Source organism: Nicotiana tabacum, chromosome 8 (genome assembly GCF_000715075.1).
Source record: "Nicotiana tabacum cultivar K326 chromosome 8, ASM71507v2, whole genome shotgun sequence".
NCBI classification, from domain to species: Eukaryota; Viridiplantae; Streptophyta; class Magnoliopsida; order Solanales; family Solanaceae; genus Nicotiana; species Nicotiana tabacum.
Window position 1 is genome coordinate 101,731,429 of NC_134087.1, and position 15,149 is coordinate 101,746,577.

The window sequence follows — 15,149 nt, forward strand, 5'->3', positions numbered from 1 at the left end:
AGTGTAAATTTTAAGATTACTAAAATACAATCCAAATAACTTAAATATTTGACATAATTAATGTCCGCGGATGCGCGGGTACTAATACTAATGATATATAGTAGTTCAAAAATTGTCAACTAAGAAATTTGGGAAATCGATCAACTCCAGACAAGAACTTCCCAAACCCTACAAGTGGCCTGGAATTCAGGATAACGTAGTATATCACAATATTCCTTAGACCATGTCGTGTCGGTAATAATAAAATGAAAGGAGGTTTTCGGAATCTATTTGACTATTTAAAACATAGACATTTGATGCATCCGTCCATAAGTACGGCAATACAATAATACAACGTGCTAAAGTATAATAACTTTCCATTTATTTCTTCAATTAAACTCGCCAAATAAAACACACTATTTTCTTTTTTATTATTCACAGGCATTTAATTGTACCTAATGAGAGGTGAAAGATTGGAATTGATTTCCTGTTGGCTCCAGAAATAACTTCCATTACCAGCAGTATATGTTTTAAAGTCGACATCTGCCATTTATGTTGAAGGGTCATAGCTAATTACAAGATTCAGGAAGCAAGGTAACTTCAGAGAAACTAAAATTCGCACATATGTACATTTACATTTCTGCCAAAATTGTTGACTTCAGTTGCCACAGACCATTTTTACTGCACTTACATTGTGGCAAGAGGATAGCCGTACGTATACAAGGTTCCTTTACACTGTGGCATTTTGTTAGTGAGTCCGCAAACGTGCATTTTTCCGTGTTTATGCTAGATTGCCAAGCAATGAACCAAGAGAGGAAGAAGACTTATTTTTTCTGGAAAGTCACCAAACAAAAGAATGCTACACAACGGCTGAGAAAGCCGACGAGGATGAGGTACAGCAAGCAAGGATACCAGTGACCAAGATCATAGTTCCTTGCCTTTAGTAAACCACATCTTGAGATCAGCCATACACCAGAGTACCTGGAAGCAGAATAAAACAAGAATAGGAACTTTACACTTGAGTGAGTTGAAGAAACATTTTTAGTGCCAAATATCAGATATAATTGATTCTGAATGCCTGATGGTTAATGCCAAGCTAATTGTAAACCTAACAGGAATTGATGATGCCGTGGCAAGATAGTTTTAAAGCATTAAAGAAATAAACCCATTCCTTGACATATTATTAGATACAAAGAGAGATAGGATGCACCGGACCTTCTAGCTGTTGCAAGCAAAAATGCTTCTAAAGCCCATTTAGGAAAGCAAAAATTTCCTATTTCTGCCATAAGTGGGTCGCCGTCTTGGTTTGCAATGAGAGTCAAAACGACTGGTAACAACACTGACCACTGAAAGACAAAATTAGTTTGTAAGTATAGAATCACAGTAAAGAGTTCACATATTATATCACTATTAAAGTTCAAAACACCCACCAGTTGGGCTGGACCAGGTTCAAAGTAGATAGCCAAAGCATAAGCTATTCCCGTAACGCAGTATACGAGACAAAGCAAGACAAGGTAATTATCCCAAATAGTTGATCTTGGATTATTGAAGAAATAGAACATTGATAGATAAACTGCAGGCTTTACAATTGTATTGAAATGGTCAAGTGTATCCTTGGCCATAAAGTAAGCCAAGCTGCTCATGCCGGATGCACTCTCTCTCCAGTAGTATACTTTTTCTAGAGCAAATGACCTCAATGCTGCAATCTTGCCAAGGAGAGCTGGAAGTCAGGAATAAACATTATGTTAATTAGACCTGAGCAATGTCTTAGCACAAATGAAAAAGGCTAATTTCAGGATTGCCAGTTAAAAACTTTTCATAAAGAATGGGGAAACATCAAGCAAAACAAACTAACATACAATTATTTTTTAAAGTTTCATGGTTTTCTACCATGTAGACAAGACATACTTCCAGAGAAACAGATACCGTGATTAATCATTAATCCAAGTTCTTAATCTTAATATCCGACTTTAAAATCATTATAGTGTGAAGAAGATGCTATATTTGCTCACTGCTTGGAAGCTTCTGCTTTTCTTCTCTAACTTTTGCACTTCTACTATTACACTATCTCAGTTTCTGTCATATCTTACCTTTTCTGAGATTCAGGATGCTTTCTCTCTGTTAGTGATAATGTGGGAGTCATGTGACTAGTAATGAAGTTCAAATAATAGCAAAGAACTACTTTACTCAACTAGAAAAGAAGTTTCCAGCTTGATATGGTAATTTACACAGTATGCTAATCTCCAAGAGCAGCATATATTTTATTTGCAAAAACTGTTTCAAATTGTTAGAATGAAAAAAAAAATGGAGTTATTAGTGATGAGTTAGAGATAAACTGCTAAGAGAAATCATGATCTGTGTTTTGCAAATTTCTCAAGCAGAACTCAAAATTTGATGCACCGTTCTAAAACTTGTAAAGTTCCTCTTTAACATTTCCCTCTCAAAGTTTTGGAAATAAAAGCTTACCTGTCTTAAACTTCAAAGTTAAATGTCCTTTGACCAATTGTACATGCTGAAGTAAAATAAGACAAGTGAACATATATCTGCTGTCTCAAAGTTTTAACTTACAAACTGCAATGACTGTATAAAGGTAACCCTGTGCTCCGAAGCTTTCATCACTCACTTTAGCAAGTGTTCCTAAACAGATCCCAGCAAGTAATAGTATAAGAAAATCAACCGCCTGTATCTTCGCTTCTCGTAGTCGCTGCTTGCCGAGTCTGACTAATATGCAGAATCAAATTGTTAGTCGATGCCATTCATCGAATATCACAGACAAAATTGAAATATTCATAACGCAAAAACATACTGTGCACATATTTTCCTCATAAACTGTGACTAAATATCTCACATAATATTCATAAAACTGCTTGTCTTAGCTACTATATAAATATATATAGCCTAACTGTGGGAAAGCACATTGGACAAATTCAAAATATTCGAACACAGGAATTGAAGAACAAAATAAGTGACTTGCTAGCATATATTAACAAACAAATAAAAAGAGTACTCCATAATATTAGAAATAAAGGGAGCTAGTCATACCTTCCAAGGAAATACCTATATTGGAGGAGGACACCAGGTGTTTTCCGATTCGACAAGTCCGCTGAGGCCAAAAGTTTGTGCTGTATATGGTCCTTCTTCTGTTCAACATTGGATTTGACATCCGACCACAGCTCTCCTGCAAAAGATAGATCAGGACCAGCCGCTGCAGAACTTCCTCCATGTGCTGAATTATCCCCAGCCAAAGAAGCTGCTGATCCCGAAGAAGCTAGCATGTCTGGTGGTACTGGGTAACCATTATGAAGCATCCATCTAAGAGGAAGATCTTTATAGGTTACTCCTATACTTGCCGGGAGTTTATAAATTCCCTCTAAAATATCAATGAAGTGATCTGGAGGATTAACACGATCCGGGACATTGATCCCAAGTCCTACAAAGTACTCTTCAACTTTGGATACTGGTCCATGGTACGCTGTAAGGCCACCTTTCGCTAGAAGTATCAAATCGTCAAACATCCTGAACAAAGTATAACTGGAACAAGAGATTTTCTGTCACTTAGTGTGAGGAGAATACAATTTGGCTAACACGTGTATAATTAGATACAGAACAGGACAACTAATCTAATAAATCAATTAGGGCAATCAGCAATTAACAAAGAACTATCCGTTACGAAATTACTTTTGCAAACAAAAAGCAACGAAGATATTAAATATGAATGTGCAATTAAGGAATGACTTTGTGAGGAAATGTGTTATGCTCTTACTTCTTCTAGCTCTCTAGAAACAGGACTAATAAAGAAGTGCTTTAAGATGAGACCCAACGTCAGAATGTTGCTCCACAACGTAGGAACGGAGAGCAAAATTCCTTTTGGTATGACTGCTGGAAACTATTCATGACCATGCCTCATGTTTCCAGAGCAAGTATTTCGGTTGTTATATTGGAAGATATTCCCAATACATAGTACAATTGGCATTTTGATTGGAAGACCGAAGAGAAGAAAAGTATGACTGCAAACATTACCTTGGCTGGTGAACCACCATGCATATATTCACTCCTTCAAGAGCTTCACGACGAAGTGCTCTAAGCAATAACTGAGAAGAAGAGCTATCCAGACCAGAAGTTGGTTCATCTAAAATTAACAAAGAAGGTTCTATAACCATCTCGAGCCCAACATTTACTCGCTTCCTCTGGCCCCCAGAGATGCCTCGCTTCTCCACTGTCCCCACAAGAGAATCTCTCACCTGTTGCAATCCCAGGGACTCTATGACTCTTTCAACTACTAAAACTTTTTCTGGTTTTGGCAAATCAGCAGCCAATCTGGAAGAACAATTCAACATTGATGAGCAGATGAGAATCAATTGCAAAGCTAGTAGTGGCAAACTAGAATGCTAACTGTAACAAACAGAAATAAGAAGCAAGGGTAACTTTTTTCCTGATAGGAGTAATAAAAACAGGTCCTAATTTTTGAAAACAACAAATTACTGGACTCTATAGCCTTTGAAGTAGCAGTCTCATGGTAGAAGGGAACTTATGAAGACAAATGCACATAGAAAGAATTGAACTTTGGTAACTTGCAAGCATATTTGTCAGAACATGTGGACAACAAACTCAAAACTCTAAACAAACTCTCTGAGAAGTTAAAGATTGACTATTCTACTTGAAATCGAGGACAACTTTAAGTTCAGAAATTACAGCGACTTGGAAGATATTGAGTCAAGCAATAACTTAACTATAGGTAGAATAGTAACAAATCTATTGTAGCATACCTGCACCGAGCACTAAACCAAAGATTCTCCTCCACTGTCAAATTTCCATGTACTATATCATCTTGAGGAACGTAGCCAATAATTTTCTTGTATGACTGAATAGAGTCAGACTTTCCATTTATGAGAACCGAACCAGTTGTAGTACACCCTGCAGCTTTTCCAGTCAATGCAGAAAGAAATGTTGTCTTTCCAGCCCCAGATGGACCCATAACAGCAGAAACGCGACCAGGCGATAATCTCCCTGTTACACACCTCAATAGATGCTTGTTTTTTCCCTTCAAAGTTAGTGTCAAATCTTGGAAGAAGACCTCAATAGGAGGTCTGGGCCTTATCTCAAACTCACTTGCCATGTTGATTACTCCAGAAAAGGTCATATCTTTGTTCTGCTCCTGCAGAGCTTTTTCTTTCTCAATTTGCCCATATGCGTATCTAAAAATTTGAGTCCTTGAATGCAATTGTTTACCCTTGTTCTTTTTAAAATTTTTATCCCCAGTCTCAATGTTGGAACCTTCACTATCAGGGTTCTCTGCAGATTCATTGATCATCTTCTTGAGGTTGTTTTGCTTCTTTGCTTTTGCCTGAGACATACCTGGGGGCAAGGGCAAGCCAGAATCTTTACCAGGTTTACTTTGATCACTATCTTTCTGCAGGTCCTGCCTTGTCGACTTTCTACGGGAGAATGTCTTTGACAATTGAGAACCCATGTTAGCAAGGTTAGATTTCCATCTGTTTTGTGCCTGAGCACTTTCCCTTGCACTTCTTGCACCGGCTTCTCTGGACTTGGCTTGTTTTCTTTCTCTGCTGCTCAGAACTTGGTCAGAACAGTTGTATATAATGAGAAGTATAAGCATGATTCCACCCTATCGAAAACGAAAAAACCAGCTGAGAAATTCTTGTGTACAATCTGAATCTTAAGTATGTGCATCTTTTATGGTGGAAAAATGACTTGAAGAGAAACACCATATACATTAGAAATCCAATATCTCTACAGCATGAAAAGGTATACAGCATTTCTTTTTTCAGATAGAAGGAGAACCTGTAAAACAATTACTTAAAAGAGCATTTCATAGTTCCGTTAACACAAACATCCAAATTACCAGGCCCAAACAACTCTATATTCACATGGTACAGTTGATATAGTCTGAATGTGTCAGTGTTATAATGAAATATGTACCAATTTATGTTTTCACAGTCGATGACTAATAGATCAAAATGAACAAGCTTTCTAGAGATCAAGAATCCTCTGATGAATCACCAAGCAACTAAAAGGGCAAATATTGACTCTGTTAAAAGTCAAGATATTAGAATATTAAATATATATATCTAGGTTAATAGTATAGAATATTCATTCAGATTATGTAATAGTTAGAAACCTCGGTATGACACAGAGACATGCAATGCTAACCAACTCAAGAGCTTTATTTCCATAAGCACAACAATAAAATTGATAGTCATTCACTGGATAACTTAAGAATAAGATGATGACTTACAAAAAACATTATACCATAAGCAGTGATATTTTGGTTTGCTGCCTGACGTTCACAAGTTGCAAATGTATAGCAGCCTGCATGAACATACATCACTGTTACTCATTTGTGATCATTTGTCATGTTCAAGTCCCAAAATGTTTCACGAATTGTCAATTGAGAAGAACATGCAAAGAGTTCTTACTTAATATACATCCATTTTGTCGTCGCAAAAACATGTGGTATTGACTTGAAGTTACAAGACTACGTGATTCAAAGCAAGACAACAAGAATGTAGTCTGGCCTCACGACAGCACAAGGAACTCAAATAAAACATCCTCTTAGGAGAAAGAATTCAAAGCCAATTGTTACAGTGTGCGAAGTAGATCAATTATTTTCACATCCTGACATATCCTGGACCTTTCCAGCCATTATTATTATATTTTCAAATTTATTTGATCTTCAACGGTAGATAGCAGCTCAAGGAAAGACAATTATTGAGATGGCAACATGTCGAATTTGGATCTGAGTACCCAAGTATTTCTCTAACTCTATGTTACCTGGAGCTACAAGCTGCACACTCCCCAATAATATCAGTATGTTTTTGTTTCTTCTTCCTTTTTTTTTCTCCCAGAAATATGTTATGTAATGAGACAACAAATGAAAAAAGATTTGATGAGTGGTTTTTAACCAGTACTAATGTCTAGAAGCATCAAACTTGATTCATTTTCTGTCATTCGTATATAAAATAAGCAAAAATAGTTAGAAATACTGAAATATAGCTGACTGTTATTGAAGAGATAGACTTACTTGTCTGTACTGTTGAACCAGCTCTGCAGTAATGTCTGAAAAATGCACAAATTAGCTGTAGGTGAGTAAATGGGGTTAAGCATGAGCTTATGAACATGAGCAAAAAGATGCAACAGAATACATTATGTCATCTACTGGCTAAACTTGCTGGGGAAAAAAAGAGAAAGCATACATGAGCTACTTTATTTGGAAGAAAAATAAATACCCTTTATTGCAAGGATTCTTCTGGGTGGTAGTTGGACAGTAAAATCCTGCCGAACAAAAAAGTTCAGTAGCACTTATAAAATCAGCCCACACATCTGCTCCACCACAGGTATGATTGGTCTCTCCAGGAGGAAGTTGATATTGGTAGCTGCGTATTTTCAGGAAGGCAATATAATCAGGTCAAGAAAGTGAATGTGTGCGTGTGTGTATGTGTATGTGTAAGTAAAAAGAATAATAGTACTAACAACTCCAGACGGAAATATGAAACTTACGGATCACATATACCAGTGGTCGTGTTGAGTTTTGCAAGAGGGCAATAAGCACCCATCGGACAGGCTTCAAGGGAAGAAAAGGAAGACAAACGAACAAGAGGGAAAGAACAGAATTATCAGAAAGAGATATACTAAATTTCACAGCTTCTGATTAATTGTTATAGCAAACAAATTCAGAAATCAGCCCAAGAAGCTGGCAGTCATTTCTAACTTGGAAAATCCAATACTTACGGATCATGCAGGTGAGACCATGAGGACAGAAGAAGCCCTCACAACAAGATTGACATTCTAGAGTTCTAGCTGGCATCTCCTTGTCGTTTTCAAAGTCAACCTTAACGTCTTTTCCAACACTACAAGCCCATCCTGGTTCACATCCAGTTATCCATGATGACAGATTACAATTCTTGTTAGGTTTCAGGTAATTGGAACTTCTTGCTGCGCCACTTTCATCCGCTACTTCCAGTAAACTAGTCGAGTAGAACTTTATTTCTGCTGCCGTACACAACCGCTGCTGAACATCCCCTACCACGCAACCAAACACATTGTGAATATCAAGAATGAAAGGAGCTTCACATATTGATGATTAATCACAAGAAAAGTCAATCTAATATATTCAAATGTACTTGGCCAGAAACTATAATACTATATTTTAACATCATTCTGCAAGATTGTAATTGTAATCCATATTATGAACTAGACAAGTGGATCTCAAACTAGAAAAGATGAGAATTTATCCAGCACTTGGTACCTTTTGTCGTTCTAAGACATGCTGCCAAAAAATCTGAGTTTTCGGAGAAATTGAAAGCAGCATCAAACTCTTCATCTCTGTAACAATCAAAATTTATCAGCCGAAACCAAACTGTTGTTGGGAATAAACCCCTTACCAAAATAATATTCACGGTAATAAAGCGGAATAATAATGTAGCACCGAGATACGGTAATTAACAAGAATAAAAAGAGTAACAATGACACCAAAATTTTTACGTGGAAAACCCTTCTGAATAAGGGAAAAAACCACGACCCCGAGAGGAGCAACTGATATCACTATAGTAAGGAATTTTACAACTTTGTAGGTTGGAGGTAAATACTCCAAAGACCACTACAACACTCAAAAGAAATAACCCTCTTTTGATATTCCCACCTCACTACAATATCGTTCACTCTCTATTTTCCTCACAGACTATTTTCTTATACCTTGTCTGTGAAACCTTACTCTTTCTTTCTCTCTTTGTTGGTGTGTAGAAATGAGAGTTGAAGCTCTCCTTTTATAGCCAAAGCTTCACCCTCTAAAGCCTACAATATTTGACAATTTACACACACTTTTCACAATTCAACAAAGTTGGCTACCAAACCAAAGAAATTCAACAAGGTTGGCTACCAAACCAAACTAATTCAACAAGGTTGGCTACCAACCAAACCAAGTCAACAAGGTTGGCTACCAAACCAAAGAAAACTCTTATTAGGCACATGCCTAATACTTCTTCAATGAGATGGACATCATCAATCTCCCCCTCCAGTCTCATTCATCTAGAGGAGGTAGCACTGTCTTCTAGTTTGAGTGCATGCCGACAAGTTCTTTGCATAGCTCGAACTTGTTCCTTGGTACCACCTTGGTCAGCATATCTGCGGGATTCTCACTTGTAGAAATCTTCAAGACTTTTAGAGATTCATCATCTACCATTTCTCGAATCCAATGATATCTCACATCAATGTGTTTGGTCCTTGCATGGTACATAGAGTTCTTGCTAAGGTCTATTGCACTTTGACTGTCACAATAGACGACATACTCCTTCTGATGCAATCCAAGCTCTTGAAGGAATCGCTTGAGCCATATCATCTCCTTGCCAGTTTCTGTAGCGGCAATGTACTCTGCTTCAGTTGTTGAAAGTGCAACGCACTTCTGCAACTTAGACTGCCATGATATAGCTCCCCCTGAAAATGTAAATAAATATCCAGTAGTAGATTTTCTGTTGTCAATGTCACCTGCCATATCAGCATCTGTATAGCCCTTCAAGATTGGATCAGATCCTCCAAAGCACAAACAATCTCCCGTGGTACCTCTCAGGTACCTGAGTATCCACTTGACTGCTTCCCAATGTTCCTTTCCAGGATTTTCAAGAAACCTGCTGACAACACCAACTGCGTGAGCAATATCAGGTCTAGTACATACCATTGCATACATCAAGCTTCCGACTGCTGAAGCATAAGGAACTTTAGCCATGTTCCCTTTCTCCTCCACTTTTGTAGGACACATCTTCTTACTCAACTTTAGATGACCAGCAAGAGGTGTGCTGACTGGCTTAGCATTCTTCATGTTGAAGCGTTCTAGTACACGTTCAATGTACTTCTCCTGAGATAGCCACAACTTTCTACTTGTTCTCTCTCGAACTATCTTCATCCCTAGAATTTGTTGTGCTGGGCCCAAGTCCTTCATATCAAATGACTTGGACAGATCTCCTTTCAACTTTGCTATCAACCCCTTGTCTTTTCCTACAATTAACATGTCATCCACATACAACAACAATATAATAAAGTTATTCTCAGAAAATCTTTTGAAGTATACACATGGATCAGAATAGGTCTTTAGGTATGTTTGACTTTTCATGAATGAATCAAACTTCATGTACCACTGCCTTGGTGCCTGCTTCAATCCATAAAGACTCTTATTCAATTTGCACACCATGTGTTTCTTTCCAGCTACTTCAAATCCTTCTGGTTGCTCCATATAAATCTCCTCTTCCAAATCTCCATGAAGAAATGCAGTTTTCACATCCAACTGCTCCACTTCAAGATCTAGGCTAGCTGTTAAGCTCAAAATTGTTCGAATAGAAGTCATTTTAACAACGGGGGAGAAAATTTCGTCAAAATCAATACCTTTCTTCTGTTCGAAGCCTTTAACCACCAATCGAGCTTTGTATCTGACCAGCTTGCCATCTCCATCTTTCTTGAGTTTAAAGACCCATTTGCATTTGAGTGGTCTTTTACCCTTTGGAAGTTCAACCAGCTTGTATGTGCCATTTTTCTGGAGAGATTCCATCTCTTCTTGCATAGCTTTCATCCACTGGTTCTTTTCTGGATGGGACAACACCTCCTTAAGACTTTCTGGCTCCCCCTCATCACTGATGAGGACATACTCTGTGGAAGGGTACCTGCGTGACTCTACCCTTGGCCTCTCTGATCTCCTCAGAGGTTGAGGTTGTTCTTCTCCCTGAGTGGGGTGCTCCACTTCCTCGACACCTTCATCAAGTTGCTCCCCCTGCTCAATAACCTCACCAGGTTGCTCCCCCTGCTCGGCAACCTCGTCGGTCGTACTTTCTGCACTTGTGGGATTGTTAGAAGTAGAAGGAATAGTAACAAAGTTAGGAATTATACCATTCTTCGCCTTTTCTGACATATCAGCAGCAGTTCCAACTTCACTTTCTCGGAAGACTACATCTCTACTTCTGATGACCTTCTTCTTTACAAGATCCCACAGTCTGTACCCGAACTCTTCATCTCCATATCCGATAAATATGCAGGGAATAGATTTATCATCCAGCTTTGTTCTCTGCTCTTTTGGTACATGTGCAAAAGCTCTGCAACCGAACACCTTCAGATGCGAGTAGGACACCTCCTTGTTGGTCCAGACTCTCTCTGGGATTTCAAACGCCAACGGAACTGATGGACTCCTATTGATCAGGTAACAGGCTGTCTGAACTGCTTCACACCAGAATGACTTAGGCAGTTTAGCCATTCTGAGCATGCTTCTCACCTTCTCCACAATGGTGCGGTTCATCCTCTCGGCTACGCCATTGTGCTGTGGGGTTCCAGGAACTGTCTTTTCATGTCTGATCCCATGACTTGAACAATACTCTTCAAATTCCCTTGAAGTGTACTCACCTCCATTGTCACTTCGGAGACGCTTTAGCTTTCGACCCGTCTCCCTTTCTACTAGAGCATGAAACTTCTGGAAAACTTGAAACACCTGATCTTTGGTTTTCAAAATATAAACCCATAATTTTCGTGAAGCATCATCAATAAAAGTAACAAAATATTTGTTACCGCCCATTGATTCAATTTCCATTGGGCCGCAAACATCAGAATATACTAAATCAAGTATATTCAATTTTCTTTCAGACGATGTCTGAAATGAGACTCTATGCTGCTTACCAAATAAACAGTAGTCACAAGGTTTTACCGTTGTACCTTTGGCATAAGAAATGAGTGATTTCTTGGCAAGAATCTGCAATCCCTTCTCGCTCATATGACCCATTCTTTTGTGCCACAAATCTACAGAAATCTCATCTTGTGCCGCGTTCAATTCACCTTGGCATATTTCTGCATTTGTCCTGTACAACGTGCCACGAGCAACTCCCTTTGCAATCACCAATGATCCCTTAGTGAGTCTCCACTTTTGATTTGCAAAATAGCTCTCGTATCCATCTCGGTCTAAAGCAATTCCCGAGATCAAGTTCATCCGTAAATCAGGTACATGCCGCACATCCTTTAGAACCAATGTGCATCCGACATTTGTCTTGATACAAATGTCACCAATCCCCGCAATCTTTGAGTAACTTGTGTTACCCATTTTCACTGTGCCGAAATCACCTGCTACATATCTGCAAAAAAGATCTCTTACCGGTGTGGCATGGTGAGATGCCGCTGTGTCAACCACCCATTCCGACTCTGAACCTGACAGGTGCATGCATTCCTCTTCCTCATTTATAAAGAGGACAACATTATCATTATTTTGCACCATGGCGGCTGTGTTGTTGTCATTCTTCTGGCCACTGGTTTCACCTTTGCCCTTCCTTGGATTTGGGCAATCTCTTTTGAAGTGACCTGGTTGATTACAGTTGTAGCAATTTCTGACTCTTGATTTGGATCGGTTCTTTGACTTCCCACGAGCTCCGGATCTACCATAGTTGTTCGAACTCCTTTGATAACTCCTGCCTCTACCTTCTGTGATGAGAGCCTGTCCTTGATTTTCAGGCTTCTTTCTCATCTTCTCATTGAGTAGAAGAGCCGATGTGACATCTTTCAACTCAATAGTAGTCTTACCGTGCAGGATGGTTGTTGCCAAGTTATCGTACGAAGATGGCAACGAGTTCAATAGCAAGATGGCTTTATCTTCTTCCTCGATTTTCACTCCGAGGTTGGCAAGCTGTGTGATTAGTCCGTTAAACACATTTAAATGTGACAAAAAATTCGTACCTTCACTCATGTGTAGGGCGTATAACTGCTTCTTCAGGTACAATTTATTTGTCAGCGTTTTGGACATGTATAGGCTTTCCAACCTTGTCCAAATTCCTCGTGCAGTGTCTTCATCAATGATGTTATTTACCACATCATCTGATAAGTGCAACCTAATTGCACTAGCAGCTCTTTCATCCAAGTCAGCCCAATCCTCAGCTTTCATGGTATCAGGCTTTTTGGAATCAACATCTAGAACCTTGTGTAATCCTTGTTGGATGAGCAGATCTCTCATCCTTCTTTGCCATGTTGAGAAACCGTTATCTCCGTTGAATTTTGCTACCTCGTACTTTACTCCGGACATTTTTATTTTTTCACCAAGTATAGTACTACCGACAGTGAATAGTATTTCAGTGAACGAGCAGAACCCGTGCTCTGATACCAGTTGTTGGGAATAAACCCCTTACCAAAATAATATTCACGGTAATAAAGCGGAATAATAATGTAGCACCGAGATACGGTAATTAACAAGAATAAAAAGAGTAACAATGACACCAAAATTTTTACGTGGAAAACCCTTCTGAATAAGGGAAAAAACCACGACCCCGAGAGGAGCAACTGATATCACTATAGTAAGGAATTTTACAACTTTGTAGGTCGGAGGTAAATACTCCAAAGACCACTACAACACTCAAAAGAAATAACCCTCTTTTGATATTCCCACCTCACTACAATATCGTTCACTCTCTATTTTCCTCACAGACTATTTTCTTATACCTTGTCTGTGAAACCTTACTCTTTCTTTCTCTCTTTGTTGGTGTGTAGAAATGAGAGTTGAAGCTCTCCTTTTATAGCCAAAGCTTCACCCTCTAAAGCCTACAATATTTGACAATTTACACACACTTTTCACAATTCAACAAAGTTGGCTACCAAACCAAAGAAATTCAACAAGGTTGGCTACCAAACCAAACTAATTCAACAAGGTTGGCTACCAACCAAACCAAGTCAACAAAGTTGGCTACCAAACCAAAGAAAACTCTTATTAGGCCCATGCCTAATACTTCTTCAATGAGATGGACATCATCAACTGTAACCTTCCGTAGACTTGAATCATCAACGCCGAATATATATCATCACAAAAATGAAACAAATTAGGAGAAGAAAAATAATTCCATTCCCCTATATATACCACAAGATTATTGGCAGAATCTTTGAAAACCGACTTCATGATTAATGCTGCTAATTTCACCAAATCTTTACTCATTGACTTATGTTGCTCCACATTTAATACTTAACAGAGAAGTAGAAGAATCTGCTCTTTCTAAAGTAGGAAACAAACAGATTTCTTAGGCAAGTGAGCTTTTACGACATACTACTACATATGCATCACAGCTTCCCAGTGTTATTATTTCTTCTAGTATGATTAAAAAAGTTGGAAAAAAATGGTGTCCTATTCAACAAGAATAAATATTGAGAATTCATATAGCCAAACACAACTAATTTGGGCATTGAGGTTATGCGCGGGTCTGGCAAAGGGCCGGTGACCACAAGGGTGTATTGTATCTTACCCTACATTTATGCAAGAGGTTGTTTCTACGGCTCAAACCCGTGACCTCCTGGTCACATGGCAGTAACTTTGCCAGTGATGCCAAGGCTCCCTTTACGCCGAGGTAGAACGTGAAAAATTGAATTTGAAAAATTCAACTTATAAGACATTGGAACAATTATAAAATTACAATGGCGTAACTTCTGTAACATAGCAAATTTAACAGAGAATTATAATTTTACATGTTCCACGTTCTTATGCACGTACAAAAACTCACGTTCATTCAATATAATAATGACTTACACATCTTCAATGCAAAAATCCAATTGGCCTTTAAGTTTTTGGGTCATAATGGCGCCCATATCCTTGACACGCGTAGCGAGAACACTCTTCAGTAGCTGAATTCCCATGGTGTTATTGGTATTTGCCTGCTGTCCAACTGCAGAATTCGCCATGGTAAGCAAAATCGCCAAAAATAAAATTACATTTTTGTGGTTCCCTTGTTTTAGTCTGCACATTTTTCATCAATATTAGAGAATGATTCTATTGGCGATTTTGGGAAATTTGTATGTGATTTTTCGAAGAACCAAAAAGTGGGAAGAATGTGAGAGTTCAGTTTTGTCGGGGAAAAGAAATGGCGGGGAGGTGATGTAGCAAAGCAGAGAGACGAAACACGCTAAAGGGGAAACTGTATTAGAGTTCGAATTTTGCGGCTACCTGTCTTAAAATTGTGAACAATTCTTAAAATATAGGATCTTTTATTATTATTTGGTGGTCATTATTTTAATATTTCAATTGCTATATGAATTTTAAAAAATAGAATATGTACGTAACATGTACACTTTCCATTTCAATTTACGTGAACTTATTTATTTATTTTTAGTTCGTACAAAAAAGAATTGTCTATTGTTATATTTGGAAATAATTTACTTTT

At 38.3% G+C, this 15,149-nt stretch overlaps 1 protein-coding gene across 1 annotated transcript; it reads right to left on the reverse strand.

Moving 5' to 3' along the window:
• Positions 1-339: 339 nt before the first annotated feature.
• LOC107788570 (ABC transporter G family member 28-like) lies at positions 340-14,866 on the reverse strand. The gene is made up of 14 exons (XM_016610247.2): positions 14,519-14,866; positions 8,246-8,322; positions 7,729-8,019; positions 7,498-7,561; positions 7,227-7,373; positions 7,022-7,056; positions 6,236-6,309; positions 4,746-5,605; positions 4,000-4,296; positions 3,022-3,510; positions 2,548-2,696; positions 1,410-1,699; positions 1,195-1,325; positions 340-960 (listed from the first exon to the last, which is right to left on the reverse strand). Exons 1-14 carry the CDS (start codon positions 14,731-14,733, stop codon positions 804-806), a joined length of 3,276 nt encoding a protein of 1,091 aa, XP_016465733.1. The 5' UTR covers positions 14,734-14,866; the 3' UTR covers positions 340-803.
• Positions 14,867-15,149: the final 283 nt, after the last annotated feature.